At 53.6% G+C, this 18,242-nt stretch overlaps 1 protein-coding gene across 4 annotated transcripts in view; it reads right to left on the bottom strand.

The window, feature by feature from the left end:
- The window catches only part of EFR3B (EFR3 homolog B), an 89,517-nt gene that overhangs the window by 6,603 nt on the left and 64,672 nt on the right, over window positions 1-18,242 (bottom strand). Inside the window, exons 6-21 of one of the 4 annotated variants that reach the window (XM_047746181.1) lie at window positions 16,923-17,072; window positions 15,314-15,448; window positions 14,775-14,853; window positions 13,950-14,085; window positions 13,564-13,725; window positions 12,755-12,866; window positions 12,325-12,376; window positions 9,687-9,859; window positions 8,895-8,970; window positions 8,411-8,572; window positions 7,059-7,190; window positions 5,457-5,524; window positions 4,616-4,743; window positions 3,777-3,868; window positions 1,161-1,256; window positions 966-1,118 (exon numbers count right to left, since the gene is read on the bottom strand). In XM_047746181.1, coding sequence (XP_047602137.1) covers window positions 981-1,118; window positions 1,161-1,256; window positions 3,777-3,868; window positions 4,616-4,743; window positions 5,457-5,524; window positions 7,059-7,190; window positions 8,411-8,572; window positions 8,895-8,970; window positions 9,687-9,859; window positions 12,325-12,376; window positions 12,755-12,866; window positions 13,564-13,725; window positions 13,950-14,085; window positions 14,775-14,853; window positions 15,314-15,448; window positions 16,923-17,072 — 1,891 coding nt within the window. In that variant the 3' untranslated portion in view covers window positions 966-980. Of the gene's footprint in view, window positions 1-965; window positions 1,119-1,160; window positions 1,257-3,776; window positions 3,869-4,615; window positions 4,744-5,456; window positions 5,525-7,058; window positions 7,191-8,410; window positions 8,573-8,894; window positions 8,971-9,686; window positions 9,860-12,324; window positions 12,377-12,754; window positions 12,867-13,563; window positions 13,726-13,949; window positions 14,086-14,774; window positions 14,854-15,313; window positions 15,449-16,922; window positions 17,073-18,242 lie in introns of those variants that run through there. The other 3 variants (XM_047746177.1, XM_047746178.1, XM_047746179.1) reach the window with 3 other exon arrangements.

Genomic DNA, 18,242 nt, shown 5'->3' with positions numbered 1-18,242 from the left:
TTTGGGGCCCTGCCCTCCGCTGATGAGCAGCGCACAGAGGGTGGGGTGCCATTACTTGGGCTCACGATGGCTAGATCTTGGGCTAGATTGGGCCTGAGGCTCTGCCCCTTTCCTCATGAAAGAACCTGAGAACCCGTGAAGGGGACCCTTCAGCTGGGCTTTTAAAGCTGTTAAAGATTTTATTTTATTATTTATTTATTATTATTTTTAAAAATATTTTTATTTATTTATTTGACAGACAGAGATCATCAGTAGGCAGAGAGTCAGGCAGAGAGAGAGAGGGGGAAGCAGCTCCCCGCTGAGCAGAGAGCCTGATGTGGGGCTCGATCCCAGGACCCTGGGATCATGACCCGAGCTGAAGGTAGAGACTTTAACCCACTGAGCCACCCAGGTGGCCCTGTTAAAGATTTTAAAACTGCATCACCACTAAGACTCTCAAAGAAGTGTCAGGAACGGGAAGTACTCTGGCACTGATTGGAAAGGGACACCAACAGTGGCAAAGCCAGATGGATCCCAAGAGCCAAGACAAGAGCTCGGCCCCTAGGACCCAGCAGTCCAAGGCTGTCCAATTTAAGACTTCTACACATTCCTTTTAGTTTCCAAAATGAGTCATCAAAAATAAAGAAGGGGGTGGTGGTTCGATATGTCCATGCTTGAAGAAGGCTGAGCAGACCGCACCTTCAGAAGGAATACTACCAGGGACAACCCAAATGAAAACGGTCTGGCATCTGAAAATATAATTTATCATCAGTTATCAGAAAAATTCTCTTATTCAGAATACTTCACTACCCACTCACCCAGACAAGGGAGGTACTACTGCATTTTACAATCTGTTGCCAGTAACTATGAATCTGATTTGTTCTTCCTATCTTTCACTGGTCAACTTGTTCTTTTGTATTATAATCCACCAAAAAAATGGTCTAAGTATTTACACAAAATTGCTTTTTGCCTAACTGGCTGTAACCCTCAGTTCATTGCTTTTAAGGGCATCTCGCCGTTGTCGAAGAAGGGTTGCCAGACCGAGGAGATGCAGGCCGGCACTGCTGATCCTGATCAGGGAAGGGGAGCTTTTCACGGCAGCTGCGGTAGCGGTCATGAGTTTCAGGGATGCTGCCCGCCTCCCTTCACCTCTGTACTGAAACCCGCAGTGGGCTGCACACACCCCTGCCTCCCCCAGGACCTGGCCCCAGCCTCCCCACCAACTCACCGATGGCCTTCTTTAGGGTCTCATAGGTGATCTCCTCGGCAGGCACTCGCTGAGGGAGAAGGGACAGAAGTGATCAGAAAGGTGGAGTGTGGGTGGGGGAGGTGGCTCTGGCTTCCTCAGTTAGTGGGCAGCCCCTCTGGCTCCTCAGAAGAATGTCCCCAGGGGTGGAAGCTGCCCCAGGACACCCACATTCTCACCAGGGTTTCTGAAGCTCCCCCAGCAGGCGGGCACAGAGCCGTCCCCTGAAGGACAGCAGCGGGATGGTAGGGTCAGGGTGGGGTGGGGGAGGCCCAGTCCTCATCAGCGTGCCAAGAATCACCTGGAAGAGCTCGCTGCCTCCCCACCTCCCAACCCCCGCTTGTCCCATCAAGCCCTATGGGAAGAAAACCCTGTGAAATTCAAAAAAATCTTCAGAGAATGTAACAGAAAATATTGGCAGCAAGAGGAAGCAGCTGGCAAATACCTCAAATGGAAATTTTAAGAACTGAACAACATTTTTGAAGACTCAGGATATCAAATGACCCACTGAGGTGATCTGAGTATTGAGTAAAGATCAGACACACTGAGATCGGCTCAGGGACCTGGGTCACAGGTTCTCAACCCTCGCAGGGCCTAGGAAAGGAGGTGGAAAATAGCAAACCCAAAGAAGGACTGCCCCATAGCCACATAGGCTCGGGTAGAGGCTGGAAGCCGTGAAGACTTTGAACTAAGTCCTAGGTAGTCCCCAGGAGACTCTGGGCTCCCTGAGGCCGGATCCATGATTCACTCCTATCCTATCACTTAAACACAGTATTAAGTGAGAGAAGCAGACACAGGAGAAAATTATTTCACTGATATAAAGTTCAAGAAAGGACAGAAGTCAGGCTAGTGGCTCCCTTTGGGAGGGGAGTCTCTTGGGCAATGACAATGTCCTCTCCCCTGATCTGGGTGTGACTGCACGGACACATTTCTTTAGTGAAAATTCACTGAGTTGTCCTTTTCTGATTTGACAACCATTCAGCAAATGCTAGTGTGAGGAGGAAGGCCAGAGATGTAGGTATGGGTGACAGTCGTTCACGGAATATTAAGTGAGTACTGAGTATGGGCAGGACTCTCGGCTGGTCCCGTGGTAGAGAGGGCACAGCCTGTTAGCATGGGAAGGACACGCAGAGGGAGCTGTGCTGAGCCCTCAGTCACAGGGAGCCAGCGCGGGCTTCTGGTAGGGTATGGCAGGCTGAGAGTGAAAAGAAGCGTGGCGTGGCTGCAGGGCATGGGCTGGAGGCCCCCACACTCTTCCTGTAGCTACCAGGCTCCCCCTGAGCTAGGGGGACTCCCTGGGAAGAAAAGGAACCCATTCTGGTGACCCAGGGGACACTAGAGAGTAGGAGGCTCTGTTTCTCCTTCTCCTTCTGCTTCATTTTACTCATCGGTTCCCAAGGGTCTCTTAACTCCTGGGAAGGAGAATCACAACTTTGGCGGGAACAGCAGCCAACCCCCGCTACAGTCCTGACATGGTTCCCTGTCCTGCAGAGCCGGAAGGCCTGGGAGGACGCCGGCTTCAACTCCATTCGAGTCTTCCAATTAGCCCAAGTCAGGGCTTCCTTCCTTGTAGGGGAAGGTTCCAGACAAGTGCCCCAGTGACAGAAGAGCAGGGAAGGTGGCTAAGGGCACAGTTAGAGGGAGGCTCGGTCCCGACCCCAACGACTTCTCCTTGCTCCGGTGCATCTGGGGAAAGGCTCAGGGTAGAGGCTGTCCTCCACGGCTGCCCCAGTACCAACAGGTAGAAACTGTCCCAGTCCCCCCTCCTGCTCCTGGGCATCCTCCTCACTTCCTGCTGAGGCTTCCCCACCTGTCAATTTCCTTAATGGCGGAAGACCCAGTTAAACCGAAGTGCGCTGTGTCTCATGGCCTCATCTCCTTCATGACCGCTTGTGCTCCTGCTCTGCCCTGCCCTTATTTCTTTTTCATTTGTAGGAGTAAGTTGAGTCTTTCCACTGTGATTCCTTCTTGCTTACTCATGGGCACATCTGCTTTATTTTCGGAGGTAGAAGAAGTAATGACAGCGGAGATATCCCCGGTTCATTTGGACATAAATTAGATATTCAGAGCCCCCAAGAGAAGATGGAAGAGAGATCTTTAAGCCGCAACTTTGTCTTTAAAAAAGCACCTCTATTGATCTTTCTGGAAGAAACACCGTGAAAGCTCTTCTCGCCCTCATCTCGCCTGTCAGGCCTTCCAGTTTCCAACATGGCGCACACCGGCCTCCATTGGGAATGGGAAATGATCACGAGCAAGCTTTTCAAGAGGGATTTGTACGACGTTGTCATGGGAGCGGGGTGTGTGTGTGTGTGTGTGTGTGTGTGTGTAGTGCATATAATTTTTCCAGATGGAAATATCTATGACATACATGACTAGAGATAGTAAGAAAATGGGGTATTTGAGAAATTGGCTTTCGATGCAACTTCATTCAACTTTAAATGTGTTGTGCAGTTAGGGGAGCCTGGAGCCTGGAGTGCCTGACTGGCGAGCAGCCAGAGCCGGTCCCCTCCCCTGGGGATGCGGGACGGCATAGCAAGAACAGGCCACTCACCTCCTCCTTCTCTGGGCTGTTCCTGGATTCCACCTCCACCTGCAGGGAAATGGTTTCTCCAATGCTCTTCCTCTTGGATAAGCGATCCTCATCTGGGAAAGGGAAGCCCAGAAGCTAGAGTTGCTGTGCTCAGAGCGAGCCAGGCTCACAGCTCTGGTACCATCTCGCCCCCATCCCCCACCTTTGCCTGACCCACAGTCCTTCCGGAAGGCTCAGGACGCACGGAGGCTACAGCTGGTTTTCCGAAGGCTGCCAGCCTCCCCTGCCAGCCTTAGGGTGGTGAGTTTTGCCATTTATGGCTATGATTTTGAAATCCTCGATGAGCACAAAGCAGCCGCTCACGACCAGAAAGCATACAGCAAGGTGCACGAGAAGCTGTCACTTGTGGAGCATTTCCTGAAGTGCCCATGGCGTTATTATTCTGTGTGTGTCTCCCACCAGCCCCCTAAGGCAGGGGTCATTAATCCCTATTTGCTAGTCAAGGAAAATGAAACTTTTCATTTGTCAGATGCCAGGAAACCCGTCTAAAGATTTTCAGGGAGCAAAGGGCAGGGAACGTGCACAGCCCATGTGTGCTCTCTGGGGCTCCGTGGGGCCTTTCCCGTCCACGGCCGGCCTGTCTCATGGGCCACCTTCCCCCAAGGATCTGGCCCTGAGGAGAAGAGGTGGGGCAATCGAGAGGCTCTCACCGCAGATTTCCCCTGCGTTTGTCCGCTCCCATGTGACATGCCAGGGGTCAGGGGAGGCCCTGAAGGGTACCCAAGCCCCTCAGGCTCAGGCCCTGTTCTGCTGAGGAACAGCCAGAGGCAGTCTCGGAAGTGCTGGCGCAGAGGGCCTACCTGTCAGCTGAGGGACGTAGGGCAGGCAGAGCCTGTCAGAGTTGTAGCCGCTGCCCCCCAGGACCTCGCTGATCTTGCTCTGGCGGAAGAGGAACTCAATCACTACTCCGTCTAGATTTTGGGACAATCTGGAAGACACAGAAGGAAAAGAGGCAACTAGCAGGATCTCCTAATGACTTTATTATAAAAGGAACATTCATCCTACAAAATGACAGAGAAGCAGAAGGAAAAGAAAATCAGCCATGGTCCCACTTTCCAGAGACGACATCTTTGCATTTTGTGCAGAATCCTTCCGGGGGCTCAGGTCTATGCGCATGTGCCTGTACACGTGTACACACACACACACACACACACACAATCACCCCCTGAATTCCTGATGTGTCATCGTTTTTATCTACCGATTGCACCGTGCATGGTTCGCGTGAACTTTTCTCCCAAACCGCTGTGGTGGAAAGGCCATCATTTATAAAGCTACCCCCTCTGGTTGGACATCTTGCTTTTTCACAGTATTTTCCTTGAGTTCCTCTGAGGCTGGCATGACACAGACTGCAGTCCTCGGACGCCACCTGGATGGATCCAGTGTCTTGCAAGAACGACTTCTCCAGGAGGCACAGCCCACGGGCTTGGCCAAAGCCCCGGAAGCTTACGGTAAACTCTCTAGAACACAACACACTGACATGGCTCAAGGGTGGATTACGGCCCCGCGATGAAGGTCACACTGGACCCAGGACGTCTGGGCCACAGGCAGGGTCCACTTTGGGCCCTTGAGCCCATGGAGGTCTCAGCCCCGACTTCAGACTGCCCACCTTCTCACTCACCACGTCCCAGGTGTTCCCCTCACCTGGGCTTCTCCACAAACACGGCCTCAGGGAGCATGTAGGGAGCCTCCTTCTTCCGGGTCTCTATCACCTGCAGTTGGGAGGAACCGCATGAGAGCTGGGGTCGACAGAGGGGAGGAACCTGGGCAGGCAAAGGCTAGCTCTCACCCCTCTCTTGGTGGTTCCTTCCTCCCACAGACTCCTTGCCCAAGCACCCTGCAGCTGGGCTTTGAAGGGACAAACTCAGATCAACAGTGACCCTCACAGCAGCCTGAGAAGCCCAGGCGGATGGCTCAGGTCATCCCCAGTGATGGGTACGCATCAAACGTCCTTTAAGGGCAGGGCACTTAGCCCTGGGGAGATGGCGGTTGCTTGCTCCTATGCCCTATTCCTATTTTCTATGTAAACGTGGAAGAGAGGGCAGTGGTCACACCCTCCCCCCTACCCAGGTGCAGAGCAGAAACATCCTGATGGACAGTCACAGATGCAGTTCCAGTGAAAGTTGGTAAGATGGTGAGAGGCGGGAGGGTAGTTGGCGTGCAAGTATGGACAGGAGAGAGCCAGCCATGTCTGGGCATGGCCTTCTCTGCGCCCCCTATTGGCCCATGCTGGGGGGGCAAGGTGACACAGTGCCCCTCCCCCACGGCCCCCAGCACCCCTGAGCCAGCTGGGACTCGAGGTTTCTTATTTTAGTTCGTTTTGCTTGTGTATTTTTTTTTAAAAGATTTTTATTTATTTATTTGACAGACAGATCACAAGTAGGCAGAGAGACAGGCAGAGAGAAAGAGGAAGGGAAGCAGATTCACCACTGAGCAGAGAGCCTGATGCGGGGCTCGATCCCAGGACCCTGGGATCATGACCTGAGCTGAAGGCAGAGGCTTTAACTCACTGAGCCACCCAGGTGCCCCTTTGCTTGTGTATTTTAAAGTTAATCCTAGACATTCTATCATTCCACCTATAAATACTTCAGTATGTTTTTAAAATGTCTTTTGAGGACATTTGATTATAGACTAGGTATTAGATAACACTGAGGCATTACAGATAACTTAGTTAGGCACGTTAATAACATGGTGATTAGGTAGGATGGGGTCCATATTTTTTACACACAACACTGATATCTACAGGGGTAAAATGACATGCAAGCTGAGATTTGCTGTAAAATAAGAAAAAGCGAAAAAGAGATAAAATTAATGTGGGAAAACCCTCCTGTTTCATCTGCATGATAGATACATGGATGTTCACTGTTCTCACACTGCTTTGGTGATGTTTGAAAACTTCCATAATAAATTTTTTTTTTTTTTAAAGTAACATTCGTCCCAGACCACATGAGAGTGGTGTGTAGCTGGGCCTCTGGGAGCGGGGGTGGCATGGGTGGGGGCAGGGAGTAGAGGCAGGTGGTTTGCAGGTGAGGAAGGGGTCCAGGTTCCTGCCTGTGGCAGACCCCATCATGCTATGTGGTGTCATACAGGAGGAAATGCTGCCTCTGGTAACTTCCCCCGGTCCCTAGTTGTTCCGTCAACTCTTCCTCAATGCCTACATGTGGCTCCCGAAATGGAGGATGAGTGGTTCTGGGGAAACCCCAAGCTGAGGGCCTCCTGAGCTCTCAGGGTCGCAAGGACACCAACCTCATGGATGTGTTGGCAGAAGGCAGGGACTGTGGTGAGCTGGCTGATGAGGTTCAGGTAGGCTGCACCCAGCGCGTAGAGGGCACAGCGGTTGTACACAGGCAAGTTCTCTTCATTGACCTGGGCCACGTCCTGTGGCAACACAGAGGTGCCTTGGAGTTTTTCAACAGACAAATTAACATTGGTGCCCCAACCTCCGCCCAACCTCTCCCAGCCTTCTTTAGTAAGGGATGGCCCATCTCTTTAGACCAAGCCTTTTTCAGCATTTGTCCCCTAACTTCCTGGGAGACAGAAGTCATCCTTGGTAAAGTGGAAGGGAATCACCCCGAGAACAACACATGATCTAGTTGCTCGTAAGTACTTGAGTGGAGGGGTGATGACCTCATTCTCCACTTTGCAGTTCCAGCTTTGGTGACCTTGACCGTCCAAACCCTCATCAATAATCCTACCTCTAGGATGCTGTGTCCTTGAATATAGGTCTTGAATGACTCTTGGGGGACTGGACTGGTTTGCTAAACTGGGTCCCCATATTAAGCTGAGAGAGTTGCGACAGGTAGTCGGGATTGGGACACAGAGGAATCTCAAGTTCTAGAGTGAAGACAGTCATAGCAGCTGGGCTGGCTTTGCAGGATTTAGCCCTGGTGGCCCAAGATTCTCCCCCACTGAGTTCCCAGGTTTGCCCTCATTCCTGCTCCTAGGTAGGATCTAAAGCTGCCTAGCTTCAGGACCCTGGACACTGCCTGGTCTTTTGAGGTCTGCAGGACCCACCCCAATTCCCAGCATCCTTGAGAGTACACCAGAAGGTGTACTTCCAGAAGGACTTCCAGTACTTCCAGAAGGACTCTGGAAGGCTGCAGCCCTATCTAGTGAACACTGGCTCTCTAAGAGTTGCGAGGGAGGCTTGCTGAATCTCCAGGACCCCACGCATGGGGCAAGAACTGGGAATATGTATTTTTCATAAGCGCTTTGGGTAATTCTGAGACACAGCCAGGCTTGGACACCAGACGACCCACAGATGAAGTTTGTTTTGGGATCACTCAAGGTTTATGAGAACTTGGAACCCCTTGAAGTCTCATTCAGACCTTGTGAGACTTGAAATACCAGGGACCAAAGAGTGTTTTTGAAAGAGCCTGTTCCCTGGGTCTCCTCTGGCCTCAGGATGGGGGTCAGCCACGGATGAGGCATTCTTGGGTGGTTCCCCAAACAGAACCATGGCTTGTGGCCCCTGGAGGAATGGGGAGCCAAGGGTGCCGTATTCCTGGGCTCTGAGACAGCTGTGCTCTCATGAGTGCTCGCAGACGGTGCCCCGCGCTGATCCCACCCCCCCACATGCTGCCCATGCCAGGTCCCACCTGAACAGCCAGCACCAGGCGGATGAGGTCGACCACCACCTCCTCATTGGCCAGCTCAATGCTGATGAGCGCCAGCAAGCCGTAGAGCGCCTCATAGTGCTTCTGTACGTTCGACTCCTCCTTGCAGCTCAGGTAGATATGTCTGTAGAGCTGCTGGGAGTGCTGGGCATGGGAAAAGGGTGGGGGCAAGGCCGAAGTGGGTGCGTGGATGTGGGAGTGGCAGGGAGAATGGGAGGAGACCAGTCTGCAGGTGGTGTGAGGCTGTGTGCACCCCACCTCCACCCTTAGGGAAAGGGTGCCTTCTCTCTCTCTCTCTCTCTCTCTCAAGTACTTGGGTTCAGCTTGTCATCCTGACTAAGTGTGCTCAAAGAGGGAGCAAGCAGGCCTGGAGATGGGGTCAGCGCTGACTTGGGGGCGGGGAGGCGGGGGCCCATAAAGCCTGGCCCACCTGGGGTTTGCTGGGGCTTAAGTCACAGGGGCTAACCTTCTTCATGAAGACGGTGTCCTGTCGGGAGCACTTGTCCACTTTCAGCTTCAGGACAGAGATGTCACTGAGGGTACTGGGAAGGGACACAAGGGGCCACCTTAGCCCTGTGCAAGGCCAGTCAGAGCTCAGGCAGCGTCACTGGGTTTTACCCCAATGTTGTCAGTTGGGTCCCCCAGCCTCCCACCCCCCTGCATTGGTTCTTAGCTCAGTCTCCACTTTCCTCAAGTTCTCAACTCCTCTGTCCTGCCCACTTTTTCTGGTCCCTTTTTCTAAAACACCAATTCAGGGGCACTTGGATGGCTCAGCTGGTTAAGCGACTGCCTTAGGCTTAGGTCACGATCCCAGAGTCCCAGGATCGAGTCCTACATTAGGCTCCCAGCAACATGGGGAGTCTGCTTCTCCCTCTGACCTTCTCCTCTCTCGTGCTCTCTCTCACTCTCTCTCTTTAATAAATAAATAAAATCTTTAAAATACCAATTCTGATTATTCTCTTCCTCCCTTCCCCTCCTCCCCAGTCTTTACTGATAAACCTGCACCCTCTTCCTTCCTCCCCACCAACTCCCTTTAGTACCTGCTCTTCCTCTCCCCCATCTCCACTCCATCCCCTAGCTCCCTGGGAGAAGTGCCCTTCCACCTCTCCCGCTCCCATAGGACCCCAGGGTCCATGTCCATGATCAGCTCCTGCTGGTTCCCAATGAATAAGGGAACTGTCCTCTCACCTGGGTGTGAGAGCTACGGGAAGTCTTCTCCCCCACCATACACCTACTGGAGGGGAGACCCCAAGTTCACCTGATGGTAGAGAACTTGTGGCGGTTGCCATGACGATCGATGAAACTGATGAGAATCTCTAGAACAAAGAGGCGGATCTCTGCGTCCTCCATGAGGGCAGTGGACAGAAGGCGGTCCAGGAAGTTGCTGGGCAGGGCTGACATCATGTTGTTGCACTGGAAACCCGTGGACACCTGTGAGCAAGTCCAGCGCAGCCAAGCTTAGTTAGGGAGACTGGCACCCTCAGTGCAGTGAGGAGATGGACAGCAGCTCGCGGATCTGGGGTCTAATGAACTTGACCCCTCCTGACAGCTCACAGTCCAGCTCCCTTGTCCTCCATCCTAGGCCCTGGATGCCTGAGGCAACTTTTTTGAACATGCCAACAACCACCTAGACCTATTTTAGGTTGTTGAAAGCAAGCAAGGGGTAAGCACTAGGGGGAGCAGGGGCCAGGGAGCCTCTGGACCTAATGGTCCAGCTGTCAGGGCACAGCTGATGAACACTCCCCATGAACGCGACACTGCGTAAGGGCACGGATGGTCACACAGACACGGAGAGACAGTGGGAGAGCTTACAGCGGGGCTGAGGACCCACAACCCCCCCCCCCACAACAACCATTTCAAGACAACTCTTCAAGGTGGGCATCCTGGGGGTCTTCAGATTAAAGCCAGTGGCTGTCGGTAGACACATCATGTGTAATGTTGTTAAAGTGTACAAAAGCAGTAAAACAACCCCAAAATTTACAGCAGCAGCGTCCACCACAGCCCAACTGTGGAAGGAGCCCAGATGTCCTCTGACAGATGAATGGATAAAGAAGATGTGATGTGGGGCGCCTGGGTGGCTCAGTGGGTTAAAGCCTCTGCCTTTGGCTCAGGTCATGATCCCAGGGTCCTGGGATTGAGCCCCGCATCGGGCTCTCTGCTTTGCAGGAAGCCTGCTTTCTCCTCTCTCTCTCTGTCTGCCTCTCTGCCTACTTGTGATCTCTGTCTGTCAAATAAATAAATAAAATCTAAAAAAAAAAATTTTAAAAGAAGATGTGATGTATATACACAATGGAATACTATGCAGCCATCAAAAAATCCTGCCATTTGCAACAACGTGGATGGAACTAGAGGGTATTATGCTAAGTGAAATGAGTCAATCAGAGAAAGACAATTATCATATGATCTCACTCCTATGTGGAATTTAAGAAACAAAACAGAGGATCATAGGGGAAGGGAGGGAAAAATAAGACGAGATGAGAGAGGGAAACAAACCATAAGAGACTCTTAATCTTAGGAAACAAACAGGGTTGCTGGAGGGGTAGGGGGTAGAGATGAGGTAACTGGGGGAAGAACATTAAGGAGGGCACATGACGTAATGAGCACTGGGTATTATAAGACTGATGAATCACTGACTTCTACCTCTGCAACTAATAATATATTATATGTTAATTAATTGAATTTAAATAAAAACAAAAAAAATTTTAAAAACCCACAAAAAACAAAAGCAGCAAAACAATATTGACAGTTAAATCCAAATTGCAAAACAATGCCTTTGATGATTCAGCAGACCCTAGGGGATCTAGCAAGGCCTGGTGGCATCAATAGTAAACATCAGCTAAAGGGGGGTGTGAATGTCCCCCAAACTGTCACCTTGATAAGGAGCTGGGTACAATGAGGGCAAGCTCAGCAGAAATGGCAGGAGCACACAGACCAAGGAGGTCACCAGATGTGGGCAGTGCCAGCATGAAAAGCCTTTATAAAAACACAGTGGCATAAACGGCGTGGGCTCGGGAGCGGGTGGGGCGTGCAGATCAGCAGGGCTGGAACAGAGACTGGGGCTGAGGGCTGAGATGGGGAGTCAGGGAGGGGAAGGCACCTGGGGATCTCCCACCTCAGTCTGAGAGGTGTGAAATCTGGAGGCATGTCAATTGTACACGGACACCTACTATTTGAAAAGGAGCAACGTGTGGGGAGCATCATTTCTAGAAAATTCTCCTTGTGGTTGTATGTCTGATTGATGAGGACAGATGGAGATAAGGACAACCATGAGGAGAATCTAGCTGTGAGATTTCCAGAGCTTAGGCGGAGCTGTGTGTAAGAATCCCTGGGGAGCCCATTAGAAACAGATTCCAGGACCCCACTCAGACCCATGGCTCCAAATCTCCACTGAGTCCATATATGTTCTAACGAGTTGGTCATGAGATGACTTTTGAAGATAATCAATCTGTACTCCAGTGATGGTTGCAAAGATGTAAAGAGGAATGTAAAATCCCGATGAAGGGAAAGACAGACTGAGGTGGGCACAAGTGCTGAGGGGGAAACAGGTGGAAGGGACCTAGGGAGGTACTTGGAAGGGGAAAAAAGGGCAGGAACCAAAGATAGCATCCCAATTCAGAGATGATGTTTGAGTGACAAGGCTATTAGTAGCTGATAATGAACCTTTGTGAAGATTAGGAGCAGTGCCCTGCCTGCTCCGGATGATCCAGCTCTGTGGATGCCCAGACTGTTAATGAGTGTAACACAGGCTAAATTTCAGCCCCCTAGTCACCCTTCAAGCCGGGCCTATTTGTGCAGTGTGCAACCTGCACAACTGTATGTGGTAGCCTTCTCTTGGTCCCTTGGGAGGAGTTGCCTTCTGTAGGGTCAGAGCAGGACTGGGGACAGGAGTGGCTCACCTGAAGGAGGGATTTCAGCAGCATAATCTGGGTCAGCCGGTTCCTGTTCTCTCTGTAGACCAGAGACACAAATACTCACCAGGATGGTGATGTGGGCAGAGACCCCACATTTGCTTGCCCAGATTCCCCTTGTGATTAGATTCTCCATTAAGCTTGTTTCCCGGGACAGCTGACTTCCAGAGCCAGGAAGTAGACCAGAGAATTAATGGCTTGCCCCAAAGGTGGGAGGTAGTTATTGGTGGGGCAGCCTGAGGAATTGTTGTGGGCTCCAAGGGCCCCACTAAAGACAGCTGAGGGATTTGAGAGTAGAAGAAAAGTGAGGGCAGGACCAGGAAAATTAAAGCGAAGTAAGGAAGAAAACACGGGAAGGGAAGCTGGGGTGGAATTTTGGCCAATAGGGGAGAAAGGCCAGCAAGGCTGGGAGGCTTACCCTGTCTTCCCTGTCTCCATGGGATGATGCAGGGAAGGCAGTGGGACCTTGCTCATGATGAAGAGGATCACCTCGGAGCGCTGATACGTGGGCAACGTGCTGGCAAAGGAGCCTGCAGTAAGGAGATGGGGTTGGCTCAGGTGGGGCTGCCGCCTGCCAGGGTCTCCGCTCCGCCTCTCAACTGGACAAACTACCGCCCAGAGTGCAGGCTGCGTCCCTAGGGAGACAACTAAGACGCGGAGGGAGAAACCTTCGCTTGTCATTCCGCAGGCTGTGGTCAGCGTCTCTGGGAAAGAGAGGGGAGAGCGCCCTGGTGCTAAGCCAGGGCGGCTCTGCAGTGACCATCTCTGCAAGCTCGGAGGTGGCCGTCCGGTTCTCCCCGTCCGCATCGACGTGCGCATCCACCGCCTTCTCCCTTTCCTCCCTCCCGCCTCTCCTCTTCCTCGCTTCTCCCCACCAATCGCTCCCGCGCGGCGGCATCCGACCGGCCTGCTGGGGGCTGGGGGCGGGAAGAGTTCGCGGCTCTCCGCCTCTGATCCGAAGTCCCGCCTGAGCAACCCACGGACGTCGTTCTGCGCTCTCCCTCACGCCCGACCCGGGCCAGTCCGAGAGCTGTGCGCGCCGCCGACGGACTCCATCTCCTCCGACGTCCGCGGGTAACGCAACCTGAGCGGATGACTTTCCTGCAGCGTCCGAGCGCGGGCCGGGTGGAGGCCGCCCCCTGCCTCTCCCAACCGGGACGGACGCTGCGGCGCCCGGCCCCGCCCCACCACCGGCCCCGCCCACCACGGCCCCGCCCCGGGTCCCACCTATGGTCTTGATGACAGCCTCTTGGAACATGCGCTCTTCGTGCTCTTTGATGATCTTGGTGCCCAGGCTGATGGCCCCGTCGTAGCTCCCGGTGAGGGCGTAGTCGATGCTGAGCCGCAGCTGCCTTAGCAGAGTGTTGAACATCTCCAGCACCGTGGGCCCTAAGCGCAGCGGGGGCGGGGTGCAGGGAGGGGGAGACCCGAAATCCAGGGCTGGCACCCCCGCTCGTTCTCGCCGGTCTTGCATTCCAGCCGGGACCTTCCTCTGCCCCCTCCCCGCGCTCCCTTGCCCTTTTCTGGAGGGGGAGGCAGCTTCCCGCCGAGGGCAGGGCTTTGTCCTTGGAGGCTTCCGGGGGCCCCCACGCTGTCCCTCGGGGCCCCCTTACCGACTGAGCCGGTGGCCGCGATGACGGCAGCTTCCGACAGGACCTCCACGATGCCCGCCCGCACCGTGGCCGCGCTGCGGCTGTTGGCATCCAGGTGGCTCAGGAGCTGCTGGATAACCAGGTGGGAGTGCTGCGGCTGGGGGGAGGAAGATGTGCTGGCCCCAAACCGCAACCCCCACGCGGCCTCTGCGCCAGGGCAGCTCTCGACTGGGACGCAACGGCCGGCGTGGACGAAGGTGAGGTCCTGAGGCCAGTGGGCACTGGAGGTGGTGTCCATGTCTCCTCAGTCCCTTCCCCCTGGTCCCACAGGAGCAGAAGCCCCATTCCAGGGACGACCTTGATTTCGAGTTGCCCTAGGCCCTTCCACTTCAAGCGGGTCAAAAGTCAATTTTTGGGTCCTTCTTTCATTGTTCCTGGGTCCCAGGTCATACTGGTAAGGACCACCACAGGCCACAGGGTTTAGCCCCGTGCTGCACAAAGTGTAGCCTGATTACACTGGGACAGTAGAAACCTCGAGAATAAGGGCTTAGTAAGCAACGTCATCAGGCTGTGGGGTGAGTGGGGTCTGGGGCTTGTATTTTACATGAGCTTTTCATTTACTTTAAAGAATTCTTTTTAATTGTATTTTATAAAGTATTTATCTGTGCTGTATCAGAAATAAAACTAAAACCTGCCCTTCCTCCCAGCCAGATGAAGCAGCACGTTGAGACACCTGGGGGCTGGGGAGAAGTTACAGAGGACGGCTGGCTTTCTCCTTTAGCACACCGGCCTGCTCCCCGAGGTGCCCTTGGCCGGTCCACAAGCTGGAGGGGGAAGCCGCCGTACCTGAATTGAGTACATGATGATTTTAAAGCAACGGATGGCAAAGACCTTGGGTTCCCAGAGGGAATGGTTATCCAGGTGGCTGTGAGGGAGAAAACACGGGAGGAATGGCTATGAAAGGTAAAGCAATGGTAGGGAGGACAGACAAGCTTGGGGGGGAGAGGAGCCTCCTGAGAGACCCAGCCCCTGGCAGAGCTCCCAGGTGAGGAAGGCCTTACAGGTGGCGGGAGGGAGGAGGATGAGGACCCCGGGGCTGTCCCCTCCCGGGAACCGGAGGGAAGCCAAGAACAGAGTTCCGCAGCTGTGGACTCAGGAGTGAAGCCAGGCACCTTCCTCTGGTTTTGGGGCCTCCTACCAGCACCTCTCCCCAACACTGCTCTTGGCCACTGTGTGGTAGCTTCTGCTGTCACACAGGCACAGACAAGGGACCATCTTGGGCAAAGGACCACCACCATAACACCTCTTTCTTCTCTCCCCGAGTCAGCAAGATGCCAGGACCTGAAAGTTCTCTGAGGGCTGGGGTGTGGGCCGGCGGTACTCACATGAGAACAGGCTTGATGGCGTTTTTGATGTTGCCAAAGGCAGCGCGGCCCAGCAATTCCCGAAGGCACCTCTCGGCCAGCTCTGCTGGGTTCTCTTTCTCCTTCTCTGGTGCTTGGAGGGGCGAGGGAGAGCGGCTATGGAAACAAGCAGCACGTGGGTAAGTGATGGCGAGCAAAGCTCGAATCAGTCTTTGTGCAGCCTGCATTTCTTTTTTCTTTTTTTAAAGATGATTTTACTTATTTATTAGAGAGAGAGAGAGAGAGGGCACAAGCAGGGAGAGTGGAAGAGGGAGAAGCAGACTTCCTGCTGAGTAGGGAGCCCAATGCGAGCCTCCATCTCGACCCTGAGATCATGATCTGAGCCAAAGGCAGAGGCTTAACCGACTGCACCGCCCAGGCACCCCAGCAGCCTGCATTTCCACACTGCGTCCTTGCACGCGGTGCACTGGGACAGGCAGGAATTTGATGCGGGCTGTCATAATGTGGGAGAGATCCTGACTGTCAGAGATGAAACAGAGTAAAGGACCCCAGGATGGAGGAAGATCATGGGAGAAGGGGTCAAATTCTCTTTCCGGAAATCCTTGGGCACAGGTGTCCCCGCAGGAAGGACAGATAGCCTGCACATCACAGGTCTGGGAGGCACAGACCACAGTGTCTCCATTCCCCAAAGCCTGGGAAGGAAAAAGATTGAGTGTGAAAGAGAGGGAGGCCGAGTAATAGAGAAAGCAAAAGAAAGTGGAGGAGAGAGGGAGAGGAAAAAGAAAGACAAGGCAGTTGGTGCAAGTGGGACTCAGTGGTACCTCAGTCACAGGGGCTGGATCTGGACAGAAGAAATAGCCTCATGTCTCTCTCTGGGGGTTGAGACCCCTAGAGTCCACAGGCCAAGCTTGGGGGTGAGGTGCAGTTCCAGGAATGGCCCCCAGAGGGCCACATTTTCCGCCCCCCCCCCCCCCCCCCCCCCCCCCCCCCCCCCCCCCCGCCAGCCTGTCCCCAGCTTCACCGTCTCCAGGGAGTCAGAGGGAGGGAGGGAGGAACCTGCTGTTCTCACACCTCACCATGCACAGCCCAGGTGGACAGCAATACGAGCCTTTCCCTGCATCCCATTTTACAGATGGGAAGAGCGAGGGGCAAGGGACACACTGAATCCCCTGAGAGCTCCCAGACTCAAACCCAGCATCTGCAACTAGTGTCCGGGGGCTGCTGGCTGGTCAAGCTAGTTTTAAGGGCCTGCAGTGCCCATTAGGAAATGAGGGAGGAAGGGAAAGTCCTCAGCCACTGGAGCCATGAAAGGTGCTTTAAAACCTCCTTGGCCTGCTGCTTTCAGAGAGACAGAGGTGACCCGACTCTTGGTTCTTTGTGTTCTTACCAGTTCGCACTTACCCTCAGGGAACCCAGCACGGTTACTGTCCTTCCTTCACGAATGCAGACCTTAGGGGGTGTGGAGCCGGCCTTGGACGCATTGCATAACAAGCCACAAAAACCAAGATCCCTGGCCTTTTAATTAGGCTTTACCAGCCAGCCCAAGCCCTGTGGTTCCCAAGCAGATGGCAGAGGCAGCCCGGGAGGGCCGTGCATGGCTGCTGCCTGAGCTCCTGCCTCGCCTGCTTACCTCTCTGCCTCCTCTATGTGCTGCAGATTGAAAAGCAGCGACGGGACAATTTTGTCCATGTGCTGTGGGTCCCAGATATTGGCTTGCAATTCATCGTTCACTGTCTTCCTCACCACCCCTTGAAGACCTTTGATGCCTGACATTCTGATTCTGGAAGAAAAAGGGCAACACAGAGTCATGAAATCCTCCAGCCTGGAGAGCCTGGCTTCTGTGGCAAGGGGAGGAGCATGGTGTGGGGATCGGGGATGCATTTGTCCATCCAAAGGCAGAAGGGAGCCCACCTTCTACCCTCCGTGTGACTCAGCCTCCTGGCCGGCCAGCTTCCTGTGCAAGTGGACATGAGCTGCTTTGATCCTGCCCTACCCCCACACCCAGTCAAGACCCTGAGCCAGAGGCTATGCAGACTTAAGAGCGAAGTAACTAGAATATTGTCTCCCTCACTATTCTTACTCCTGGTTCTGGGTTACAAGGTACTTCCTAGGGGCACCTGGATGGCTCAGTGGGTTAAGCCTCTGCCTTCTGCTCAGGTCATGATCTCAGGGTCCTGGGATCGAGCCCCGCATCGGGCTCTCTGCTCAGTGGGGAGCCTGCTTCCCCTTCTCTCTCTGCCTGCCTCTCTGCCTACTTGTGATCTCTGTCAGTAAATAAGTAAAATCTTTTAAAAAAACAAAAAACAAGGTACTTCCTAATGCACAGAAGAAATACGTCCCAAACACACTGGGCTCCTAAGTCCCACCCAAGAGAGCCTGGCCAGCAAGAAACCAGGCCTGGCTGGTTTCCTCCCCAGGGCTTTCTTATGTGTGAATGTGAATTAATTCAGTCTCCCCAGAATTCTTCCCACATATGTACACATTTCATTCCACGGCACCTGGAGCTGACCGACCCTTTCAAAATAAAGCCCCAAAGACCAGGCCCTCAGAGAGACCTGCTCCTCTTATGGCTCCCTGTCATGGGTCCATCGGAGGCTTAACCAAGAGCAAGGGGCCTGGGGAGTATCTGAACCCAAGGGACCCCCCCCCCCCCAACCCCGCACAACACACACTCTTATTTATAAGACCCAAGTGTTGTTCTTGGAAAGGGGCTCTGGGCTCTGCTGAGGCTGTGAATGAACAACAGGGGGCTCTTGGGGAAAAGGGGCACAGGGAGGCTGACAGAAAGAAAAAGGATGACTTATGCCAAAAACACCTGTCACCCTGGCAAGCCTTCCTTTCAGGGTTGGCACGTGCTGTCTGTGGGCACTAATGGCCCTGCTCAGGTGCCAGGAGCAAATCTCAGCCACCGTCCTCCCCACGGGCTGCACATCCTAATGCTGTCACAACA

This window comes from Lutra lutra, chromosome 9 (genome assembly GCF_902655055.1).
Source record: "Lutra lutra chromosome 9, mLutLut1.2, whole genome shotgun sequence".
NCBI classification, from domain to species: domain Eukaryota; kingdom Metazoa; phylum Chordata; class Mammalia; order Carnivora; family Mustelidae; genus Lutra; species Lutra lutra.
The sequence above is the reverse complement of the archived record's forward strand: the minus strand, read 5'-3'. Positions and strand labels throughout refer to the sequence as shown.